The 11516-nt window shown below is 41.5% G+C and overlaps 3 protein-coding genes across 3 annotated transcripts; all 3 read left to right on the top strand.

The window, feature by feature from the left end:
* Positions 1-2654: 2654 nt before the first annotated feature.
* Positions 2655-3835, top strand: LOC113167124 (trace amine-associated receptor 13c-like). Its single transcript, XM_026367514.1, has 2 exons — positions 2655-2872; positions 3025-3835. Exons 1-2 carry the CDS (start codon positions 2655-2657, stop codon positions 3833-3835), a joined length of 1029 nt encoding a protein of 342 aa, XP_026223299.1.
* Positions 3836-5678: 1843 nt separating this feature from the next.
* Positions 5679-6799, top strand: LOC113166812 (trace amine-associated receptor 13c-like). Its single transcript, XM_026366979.1, has 2 exons — positions 5679-5851; positions 5989-6799. Exons 1-2 carry the CDS (start codon positions 5679-5681, stop codon positions 6797-6799), a joined length of 984 nt encoding a protein of 327 aa, XP_026222764.1.
* Positions 6800-10395: 3596 nt separating this feature from the next.
* LOC113166818 (trace amine-associated receptor 13c-like) lies at positions 10396-11516 on the top strand. The gene is made up of 2 exons (XM_026366985.1): positions 10396-10568; positions 10706-11516. The coding sequence occupies exons 1-2, from the start codon at positions 10396-10398 to the stop codon at positions 11514-11516; spliced, it is 984 nt and encodes a 327-aa protein (XP_026222770.1).

Below are 11516 nucleotides of genomic sequence, written 5' to 3'. Positions count from 1 at the left end.
GTCATCAGTCTGTCTTGTTTCATTTTGTTTCATTTTCTTTAATGTTAATTAAATTCAATTCAGTTTCATTTGTATAGCGCCAATTCACAACAGAAGTTATCTCAAGGCACTTTACAGTGTAAGATTTAAGAACTTACAGAGAATAATTATACAAAAATGATATAGAAAAGCCAACGATCCCATTTGAGCAAACTAGGCAACAGTAGAGAGGAAAAACTCCCTTTAGAGGATGAAACCTCCAGCAGAACCAGGCTCATAGTGGGCGGCCATCTGCCTCGACTGGTTGGGGTGAGTGGAAAGAGAAGAGAGAAAAGAACAGCAGGCAATAAGACAACAACAAGCAGCAAGAACATTGGACAGGTCAACTGGATTCTGGAGATGTACAGCTCCAGGCTGAGGATACCTGCAGAAAAGTACAGAGAGAGGGAGACAGAGGAGGAAACACAACTACAGGAGAGAGAAGCCACAAAGTTAATGACATGAAATGGTAGAATTAAAATAGATAGAGGAGAAAGGAGAGAGGAGAGGAGCTCAGTTTATCAGTAGAGGTCCCCCAGCAGACTAACTTATATCAGCATAACTAAGAGATGGTTCAGAGTCACCTGATCAATCTCTAACTATAAGCTTTAGAAAAAGGAAAGTTTTAAGTCTAGTCTTAAACGTAGAGAGGGTGTCTGCCTCCAGAACCTGAACTGGGAGCTGGTTCCACAGGAGAGGGGCTTGATAGCTAAAGGCTCCGCCTCCCATTCTACATTTGGAAACGCTAGGAAATGTTCTGCACTTATAGCGCTTTACACTGCGTCTCATTCACCCATTCACAAACACTCTCACAGACCAATGGCAGAGCTGCTATGCAGCTGACCTGACTCACTGGGAGCAATTTGGGGTCAATTATCTTGCCCAAGGACACTTTGGCATGTGACGTGGCAGCTGGGAATCAAACCACCAATCCTGTGATTGACAGACAACTGCTCTACCAATTGAGCCACAGCCCGCCTGTAGTGAGTACAGAAGCAAACCGGCAGTCTGAGAACAGAGATTTCTGCTGGGAAACTATGGAACTATGAGGTCTTTAAGATAAGATGGAGCCTGATTATTAAGTGATTTATAATTAACTTACAGTCAGTCCAGGATTTCCTGCAGAACCGAGTCTCCTCCTGTAACATCCAGACAGGATCTCCGCCCCTCCATCTCCACCGCCCACTTCAGGCACATGCTCACCTACAGTGCTTCCCTGAAATACAACCCGCAGACTCTAATCTGCCCACAATCACCTGCTCCGCTCCTTGTGGCAGCTCCCTGCTGTCGAACTGTTAGGGCAGGAGTATTCAACTAAAATTTAAAGAGGACCGGTTACACAATATTTTTGGAAGCAAAGGTCCAGAAGATTATAATATCTACCTATTTACTGCAATATATTATTTAGTAGCCTGCATGTCATCAATACTTGACTGTCAAATCAAATTAATTCAATAGAATTCAAAAACCTGTTACAAACTGACGGGGACCAAACGGGTAAGAACAAAAGGATATTTATTAGCAAAAAAGGGCAAGAGACACAGGGAACTAACACAAACAGACAAAGTTTGAACTTAAAGACCCAAAAACACGGTGGACAAAACCATAAACTGACATAAAAAGTAACAACTGAAAACACTGTGGAAACGCAGGCGAAAAATACAAACTAGAAACTTAACACACTAACACAAAACAAGACAAGGGACAAACAAACTCAAGAACGAAACCAAGGTCTAACAAACTGAAGTGCAGACCAGGGAAATCCAAAATGGCTGAGTGACTAACTTAACAAACTAACAAACTAGTGGCGTGGATTCCATGAACGACATCAATGCGCATGAGTTAGTAGTAAGACAGAATACATGTGTCTGAACGAGCGTTAGGTTACAGGGGGCTGAGGTAAAGAAGGTGCAGGAGTTTAAGTACTTAGGGTCAACAGTTCAGTGTGATGGGGAGTGTGGAAAAGAGGTGAAGAGACGAGTGCAGGCAGGTTGGAGCGGGTGGAGGAAAGTGTCAGGAGTGTTGTGTGACAGAAGAGTGTCAGCAAGACTCAAAGGAAAGGTGGACAAGACAGTGGTGAGACCATCTCTGCTCTATGGGTTAGAGACGGTAGCAGTGAGAAAGAGACAAGAGGCTGAGATGGAGGTAGCAGAGATGAAGATGTTGAGGTTCTCCTTAGGAGTGACCAGGTTAGACAGAATAAGGAACGAGTACATCAGAGGGACGGCTCACGTTGCCTGTGTTAGCGACAAAGTCAGAGAGGCCAGACTGAGGTGGTTCGGACATGTTCAGAGGAGGGATAGTGAGTATATTGGTAGAAGGATGTTGGAGATGGAGCTGCCAGGCAGGAGGGCAAGAGGACGACTAAAGAGGAGATATATGGATGTGTTAACAGAGGACATGAGGTTGGCTAATGTTAGGGTAGAAGATGCCCATGATAGAGTGAGGTGGAAAAGGATGATTCGCTGTGGAGACCCCTGATGGGAAAAGCCAAAAGAGAAGAAGAAGACTTCGAAAAAAAGGTGTGTCCAAACAACTGACGGAGAAAATTAGTATCCAAGGCAGAGACTAAAACACAGGAGGGACAGGAGGAGAGGGATGAGCTGAGAAATAAATCAACTGTGTGATGCAGAGCTATGTTCAGAAAGCTGTTCAGCAGCTTCTCTCCTCTGTCTCTGTTCATGGAGACACACAAGGAAGGTGAACTCTGCTTTCCACAACTCCTCAACACCTCCTGCAAGAAACACATGCGCCCTCACTTTGAAACTATTTTTATTTACATGCTGATGTCGTTCATCTCTCTGCTCACTGTGTTTCTTAACCTGCTGGTCATTATCTCCATCTCCCACTTCAGGCACAGATGTCTTTGTATTTATTTATGTAGTGCAGCCACCAACTATACAGTTTAGAGACACTGAGGTTTCTGTCATCGTTTTTTAAACTATTTCTGATCATGATGATCTAAACTTTTCTAATATTCACACTGATGATTTTCTCTCCCTCCAGGCAGCTCCACACTCCCACCAACCTCCTCCTTCTCTCTCTAGCTGTCTCAGACTTCCTTGTGGGTCTCTTTGTGATGCCATTTCAGATCTTCTTAACAGAGCCCTGCTGGCTCCTGGGTGACCTGGTGTGCACCCTGTATCATTTCTTACCTTTTATTACAATCTCTGCCTCAGTAGTAAACATGTTGCTAATATCAGTCGACCGTTATGTTGCTATCTGTGACCCTCTGCGTTATTTCACCAAAATCACTCAAAAGAGAGTTCAGATCTCTGTTCTCCTTTGTTGGATTTACTCTGCTTTCTACAGTTGTCTGGGTTTACTAGATAACTTGAAACAACCAGGCAGGTATAACTCCTGCTATGGTGAATGTGTGATTAATATAAATGGAGCTGTGGACATTGTTTTAAGTTTTATTATCCCCATTTCCTCCATCATCATTCTGTATATGAGAGTGTTTGTAGTTGCTGTGTCTCAGGCTCGTTCCATGCGCTCCCACATTGCAGCTGTCAAACTGCAGCGTTCAGTGACTTTAACTGTGAAGAAATCAGAGCTGAAAGCAGCCAGGACTCTTGGTGTGGTTGTTGCTGTGTTTCTCTTGTGCTACTGTCCATCCTATTGTGTATCTCTCTCTGGTTATGACCTCATGGTTGGCTCTTCAGCTAACTTCTTTATGTACTTTCTTGTGATTTTTAACTCCTGCTTAAACCCTGTGATCTATGCATTATTCTACCCCTGGTTTAGAAAATCTGTTAAACTCATTATTACTCTTGAGATATTGCAGCCTCACTCCTTTGAGATCAATCTACTGTAGAGAGAAACTGAAGTGAGCAAAGACACGTATCACCTCCACTGTCACTGAGCATCTGTGGTCTTTTGGGCTGTTGTTGAAGATAAAATAATTATATTACAATATTAATATATTATACTAATAAATATTATCTGAAGTAATTGCACATTGTGAACTATTTAGGATATTCTATATTTCTTCATATACATGACCAATCATCTGGTGCTCTAAATGTCCAAGGCTGTGAAGGAAAATATATGGCCATTTTTAACGCTTATCAACCCGTATGTGTGAGTCAGCTTTTCTGGCTCAACTGAAAACCAAAATAATAGGCAGCACCTGTGTGCACTGTGCAATTATAATCAAACGTTGTTGAATGTTTATGGGGTAAGGATCATCACTATGTACCATACTGCATAATAAGAGTGGTTTTGGATCTGGTTCACTAGGAGAATTCAGGATGGACAAATAAGTCAGTTTCCCCCTGAGAACACATGACCTTTTGTGGCCTGGAAAGAAAATGAAAATGAAAATATATATTCCAGTCAGAACTCGCTGCAGCATTTTGGATTAACTGGAGGCTTTTTAATGAGTTATTGGGACAAACTATTAATAATGAATTACAATAGTCCAGTCTGGAAGTAACAAATGCATGGACTAGTTTTTCAGCATCACTTTGAGACAGGATGCTCCTAATTTTAACTTTAATGTTTCTCAGGTGAAAAAAGGCAGTTCTAGAGATTTCTTTTATGTATGAAGTGAAGGAGATATCCTGATCAAAGATAACTCCGAGATTTCTTACAGTATTACTTGAGGCCAGTACTAAGTCATCAAGGGTGAGAACGTCATTAGACATAGTGTCTGAGATTTTTAGGCCAAAAAAAAAGAACCTCTCTGTCTTATCTGGATTTATAGAGAGAGAAGACATATATGGAGTAAAAACAATCAGTCCAAGCATAGATCCATGTGGATCTCCATAGCTCGCATTCAATTGGCCAATGCGTTCTGGCATCGACTAAATAACTACCGTAAAGATTCCAATAGCCGTGCTGGTTAAATTTAAGGTGTCCATTTGGGAGAGCTTCTCAGTTCAGATCCGGACCCTGTCCGTCTGTTAGTGACCCCTGTGTTAGGGCTTTACTCTTGTTACCGCCCACTTATCAGATCCCGTTCTTACCTTGCTTCCTGCTCAATCACACCACCTGCCTCAAGTTTCTTTGCACAAACTTCTCCTATCAGTTGTCACTTGTGAGTCAAACAAGCCAACAACTCATTACAGCTGTTTTTCACTCACTCAGTGCCAGGTGATTTGTTGCCACATCCAAACCTACACCAGCTTGTTATTCTGTTTGATCTCCTGAGTTTCAGACATTGTGTCTCAGTCTGCCCCTTGCCTGAGTCTGTGATTCTGCTTTCTGTTGTTCCGTATTGAACCTTAGGCAGTAAATAAAGACTAGGATTCTGAATCTGTGATGAAGGATATATGAACGTAAACTCCATCACTGTAGAGATGTGTTTTGGGTAGTTGTCCAGTTGGCCGACAAATGATGGTTCCATGTGCCATAGTTAAAATACAGTACATATTTTTAGTTGTTTTAGTTTCAGTTTGAGTTGTTTAACACATTTTAGTTGACTGCATCATTCCAAAACTGATCTTTCATTTCATCAATGTTGAAATAACAAAAATAAAAAACACTTCGAAAAAAAGGTGTGTCCAAACGATTGACGGAGAAAATTAGTATCCAAGGCAGAGACTAAAACACAGGAGGGACAGGAGGAGAGGGATGAGCTGAGAAATAAATCAACTGTGTGACGCAGAGCTTTGTTCAGAAAGCTGTTCAGCAGCTTCTCTCCTCTGTCTCTGTTCATGGAGACACACAAGGAAGGGGAACTCTGCTTTCCACGACTCCTCAACACGTCCTGCAAGAAACACATGCGCCCTCACTTTGAAACTGTTCTTCTTTACATGCTGATGTCGTTCTTCTCTCTGCTCACTGTGTTTCTTAACCTGCTGGTCATTATCTCCATCTCCCACTTCAGGCACAGATGTCTTTGTGTTTATATTATGTAGTGCAGCCACCAAGGAAACAGTTCAGAGACACTGAGGTTTCTGTCATCGTTTTTTGAACTATTTCTAATAATGATGATTTTAAGTGATTGGTTTTCTCTCCCTCCAGGCAGCTCCACACTCCCACCAACCTCCTCCTTCTCTCTCTGGCTGTCTCAGACTTCCTTGTGGGTCTCATCGTGATGCCGTTTCAAATGTTTTTAACAGAGCCCTGTTGGCTCCTGGGTGACCTGGTGTGTGTTTTATGCAATGTTATACCGTTCATCACTATCTGTTCCTCTGTAGGAAACATGGTGCTGATATCAGTCGACCGTTATGTTGCTATCTGTGACCCTCTCCATTACTCCACCAAAATAACTCAAAAGAGAGTTCAGATCTCTGTTCTCTTGTGTTGGATTTACTCTGTTTTCTACAGCTTTATGATTTTATTTGATAACCTGAAACAACCAGGCAGGTATAACTCTTGTTATGGTGAATGTGTGATAAATATTATAGTACCTGTTGACCTTTTTGTAGGCTTTTTCATCCCCATTTCATCCATCATCATTCTGTATATGAGAGTGTTTGTAGTTGCTGTGTCTCAGGCTCGTTCCATGCGCTCCCACGTTGCAGCTGTCAAACTGCAGCGTTCAGTGACTGTAACTGTGAAGAAATCCGAGCTGAAAGCAGCCAGGACTCTTGGTGTGGTTGTTGCTGTGTTTCTCATGTGTTGCTGTCCATCTTATTGTGTATCTCTTTCTGGTTATGACCCTGTGGTTGAATCTTCAGCTAACTTCTTTATGTATTTCCTTGTGATATTAAACTCCTGTCTGAACCCTTTGATTTATGCCTTCTTCTACCCCTGGTTTAGAAAATCTGTTAAACTCATTGTCGGACTCGAGATACTGAAGCCTCACTCCTGTCAGACCAACGTACTGTAGAGTAGTAGTGGTAAGATTAACGCCTACTATGTGGGAGAGTGGGGTTCAAATCCCATTTCTGCCCCTCCCTCCAGTAGGGGTCCTTGGGCAAGACCTCCTTACACCTACCCATGTAAGTGGCTTTGGATAAAAGCATCAGCTAAATTACTAAATGTCAAAGGTGGGGTCTTTTGGGCTGTTGCTGAGTAAAATAAATATATCTTCTCCTGGAAGTAATGTATGCATTTAGTGGAACTTGACAAATTGTGAACCACTTAGGGTATCCTATATTTCTTTTTATATATGATCTGATGTCTGTTTCTAAATATCTGAGGCTTGATTTACAAAATGCCCAAATTTCAGTCCAGAACTAAATCATAAAGCACGACACAATGCCACAAATGCCCTCTGTCATGTCTCTGTGATTCTGTCTGCTGTTACTTTGTAAATTGCTGACAATTGCAAGTCAATCTAGTTTTACATTATTTATTTTCCTTCTGCCCCAGAAGCATTTTAAAACTACAATATTTGTTTTGATGTTGATTTGTATACAGTACGTATTGAATTGATCAGCAGTTACACTATTTGTGGAATGAGAGCAGTGAAACAAAATCCTATTTAACACAAATATACCTTCTTTCAATTTTCCAAACTACAACACATATAAATATACTTTACTATTCCCTTGTTTGAGCCACACTATAACACAAAACAATATATTAAATGTCCATCACCTATTCTGTGATGAGTTAACCTGGGTGGACAAGCTCCACGTTTCACTGGGTGAGGGTGAGACCAACAGGCGACCTAATCAATTTATTACAGCCGATGACACTGACTGAAATCGAAAAGCACTTTGCCAGCGTCATTTGACTGAACAAACTTAGCCACCTGCTTTGAATGTTATCACACCAATCTATGGCCCGTATTCAGTAGATATCAGCCCATATGTGTGAGTCAGCTGTTCTGGCTCAAGTAAATTCTTGGCAGCACCAGTGTGCATTGTGAAACAACAGCAACATAGACCTGTTACGTGGTTCTGGCTCATAATCTATGTGGAATCACCTAAAACTTACCATAAACTACCACACAAAGTCTCAGAGTGAAGGAAGGGTTGAGAAACTGATGAGTTTAACCCTCGAGGCACCTTGGGGTACCAAAGGTGTAAATTCTGCTGATTTCGGTTTTTCATTTTTCAATATCTCAGTCAGTTCAAAGGCTATCTGTATGAAATTTCCCCAGGTTTTTTCTTTTCTTTTTAATTCCAATTCCCCTCTATTACAAGGTGTATAGAAAAGGAGATATACACAATGCGTACACTCTTTACCTTCGGGACCCGTTTTGGTCCCATTGACTTCCATTATAACAACATATTTTTGATATACTGTCATCCTGACCTATTATAATTATTTTCCCATTAATACCAAATATATCTAAGCCTTTACCTTCAAAATACAGGGAAAAAAGGTTTTAGGGTTCATGACCCCCCCAAAACCACCAGGGTCATCAGGGTTTTATCACATCAGGTTTCAATCGAGGCCTGGTTCTCTTACCTTACAAAAATGCATGGCAATAAGAAATCTGATCACCACAAAAATGGTCCTGGTGTGTAGGACTGATGTAAAGAGTAGTGTGAATGTGGGTGAAAATTATTTTTTATGTGTGTGAGTGTGTGTGAGAGAGAGTTAGTGTGTGCGTATGTGAAATTTCAGTCATCAAAGGCCCAATGGGCTCAGTTTATAAAACAGAGTGAAAGTGATTGAGAATACATTTTGTGTGTGTGTGTGTGTGTATGTGTATGTGTATGAATGTGTGTGTGTGTGTGAGTGTGTGTGAGTGTCATCAAAGGCCAATTGGGCTTTTTCTTTTCTTTATCAATCCTATTGGATGTGTGGTAAACACAACCATGCTACTGCATAAACATGCAGGGAGAATAGTTTGCAGCCTTGTCTGGCTGGTCATATGTCCAAAAGACAGCCATCGGGGGAAGTATGAAACTAGAGGAGGCCCCTGCTGCAGACTTGCAGTCCTCTGAGGAGAGTGAGGAGCAAGTTACCAGCAGTGAAAAGTCATCCGAGAGTAAGGAGGGATGAGAGGTGGAACTCCTGCTAGGGAACTAGGGGACCTGGAACTCGGAGGAGGAGGAAGAGAAAGTGGTAATATCTCAATAGAAATCAAAAAATTGGGAAATCCTGTGGTCTGCCACACATGAAGAGCGCCTGCCATTCTTTCCCCCTCCCATCTTGACCCCAGGATGGACTTATACTTTGCATTGTCAGGATCAGCACCCTGAAACTGCATGTGAGAGTATATGCCCTCCAAACCTGGAAATTATGGGCTGAAGATGTTGTCTGCCTGCATGCAGACCTCATATGCGTGCAGGTTTCAAGTATATGCAGGAGTATGACATGATGGGCATGTCATGTTACAATGCCTGTGTCCTGCTCACTTCTGTGGACCCATGCTGGAACAGCACTAAGTGCTCCAGCTTCCATCTTTTCTTATAGCAGGTTGATAGCGCTCTTATCGCACCATTCATGGCAAAGAAGAGGCATTTGCCCAGAGGATTGTCTGCAGACAGACTGGTCCGACAAGCCCGGGGCCAGGACCATGGTCACGTGGAGAAAAAGAGGAGGAGGAGAAGCTACAGACAGGGACCTCCAGAAAGCAGAAGCAGTGTGTGTTGTGCCCACAGTGCAGAAGGGTGTGGAACCAGTGCACCAAATGTGGAGTGCATGCTAAATTCACCTCACAGGGATCTGTGATTTATGCATCAACATGCATTGTAAACACACAGACATACATGACAAAACAAGACATCTTTTGACAGAAAATAACAAATTGGTAAATATTGCATATGAGTTTTTCTCTCCTGTTCTTATGACAAAAAGGGCATAAAAACCTAACAAACCATATAAAACTAATAAAAAAAACGTATATATGTATATATGGATAGGTCTGAAGCTGTTGAAGAGATCTGACATGGTGAAAGTGAAAAAAATATTGATATATAACATTTTTATTTCACTTTTATGAGAGGGCCCGTTTGGGGTCCCAAAGATAAAAGGTGTAAGTTTTTTGAATAAACTCATATTGCTCCAAAAATAATAATGCATCAAAATCAAAGTTGTTATCAAATATTGACTTAGTCAAGGCTCTAATACCCTCATCCCAAATATTTCACTTTGCATCTTATTTTTGTTAAATACTGTATGTTTTGTGTTTTTGCCTGTTGAAAAATCAGGGGTTCTCATGACAAAAAAGGCATAAAAACCTAAAACACATATAAAAATAATAAAAAACTTTACGTATATGGATAGGTCTGAAGCTGTTGAAGAGAGCTGATGTGGTGAAAGTGAAAAAAATATTGATGTATAACATTTTTATTTCACTTTTATGAGAGGGCCCGTTTGGGGTCCCGAAGATAAACAGCATAGGTTAATTTTAAAGGTGCCTCAAGGGATAATGAAAGAAAATGAAGGAAATCAACGTACGTGGAAAAGGCAGGGGGAGAAAGAGGAGGAGGAAAGAAGAAGAGGAGGGAGGAGATAAATCAACTGTGTGACAGAACTTTGTTCAGAAAGCTGTTCAGCAGCTTCTCTCCTCTGTCTCTGTTCATGGAGACAAACGAGGAAGCTGAACTCTGCTTTCCACAACTGCTCAACATCTCTTGTATTAAACACATGCGTCCTCACTTTGAAACTATTCTCCTTTACATGCTGATGTCGTTCTTCTCTCTGCTCACTGTGTTTCTTAACCTGCTCGTTATCATCTCCATCTCCCACTTCAGGCACAGATGTCTTTGTATTTATATTATGTAGTGCAGCCACCAAGTAAACAGTTCAGAGACACTGAGGTTTCTGTCATCGTTTTTTAAACTATTTCTAATAATGATGATTTTTAAGTGTTGGTTTTTTCTCCCTCCAGGCAGCTCCACACTCCCACCAACCTCCTCCTTCTCTCTCTGGCTGTCTCAGATTTCCTTGTGGGTCTCATCGTGATGGCGTTTCAAATCTTCTTAACAGAGCCCTGTTGGCTCCTGGGTGACCTGTTCTGTACCCTGTATTATTTGTTACCTTTTATTACAATCTCTGCCTCAGTAGGAAACATGGTGATGATATCAGTCGACCGTTATGTTGCTATCTGTGACCCGCTGCAATACCCCACCAAGATTACTCAAAAAAGAGTTCAGATCTCTGTTCTCTTGTGTTGGATTTACTCTGTTTTGTACAATTTTCTGATCTTATTTGATAACCTGAAGCAGCCAGGCAGATATAACTCCTGCTACGGAGAATGTGTGATAAATATTATAGTACCTGTTGACTGTGTAATCACACTTATTCTCCCCATTTCCTCCATCATCATTCTGTATATGAGAGTGTTTGTGGTGGCTGTGTCTCAGGCTCGTTCCATGCGCTCCCACGTTGCAGCTGTAAAACTGCAGCGTTCAGTGACTGTAACTGTGAAGAAATCCGAGCTGAAAGCAGCCAGGACTCTTGGTGTGGTTGTTGCTGTGTTTCTCATGTGTTACTGTCCAGCCTATTGTGTATCTTTCTCTGGTTATGACCTTATGGTTGGCTCGTCAGCTAACTTCTTTATGTATTTCCTTATGATATTAAACTCCTGTCTAAACCCTTTGATCTATGCCTTCTTCTACCCCTGGTTTAGAAATTCTGTTAAACTCATTGTTACCCTTCAGATACTGCAGCCTCACTCCTGTGAGACCAACATACTGTGA

This window comes from Anabas testudineus, chromosome 7 (assembly GCF_900324465.2).
Source record: "Anabas testudineus chromosome 7, fAnaTes1.2, whole genome shotgun sequence".
NCBI lineage: Eukaryota > Metazoa > Chordata > Actinopteri > Anabantiformes > Anabantidae > Anabas > Anabas testudineus.
The sequence above is the reverse complement of the archived record's forward strand: the minus strand, read 5'-3'. Positions and strand labels throughout refer to the sequence as shown.

Coding starts and splice junctions, on each gene's coding strand:
- LOC113167124 (XM_026367514.1), top strand. CDS start 2,655: ATGTTCAGAAAGCTGTTCAGCAGCTTCTCTCCTCTGTCTCTGTTCATG. Junction 2,873..3,024: donor ATCTCCATCTCCCACTTCAG/GCACAGATGTCT, acceptor CTCTCCCTCCAG/GCAGCTCCACACTCCCACCA.
- LOC113166812 (XM_026366979.1), top strand. CDS start 5,679: ATGGAGACACACAAGGAAGGGGAACTCTGCTTTCCACGACTCCTCAAC. Junction 5,852..5,988: donor ATCTCCATCTCCCACTTCAG/GCACAGATGTCT, acceptor CTCTCCCTCCAG/GCAGCTCCACACTCCCACCA.
- LOC113166818 (XM_026366985.1), top strand. CDS start 10,396: ATGGAGACAAACGAGGAAGCTGAACTCTGCTTTCCACAACTGCTCAAC. Junction 10,569..10,705: donor ATCTCCATCTCCCACTTCAG/GCACAGATGTCT, acceptor TTCTCCCTCCAG/GCAGCTCCACACTCCCACCA.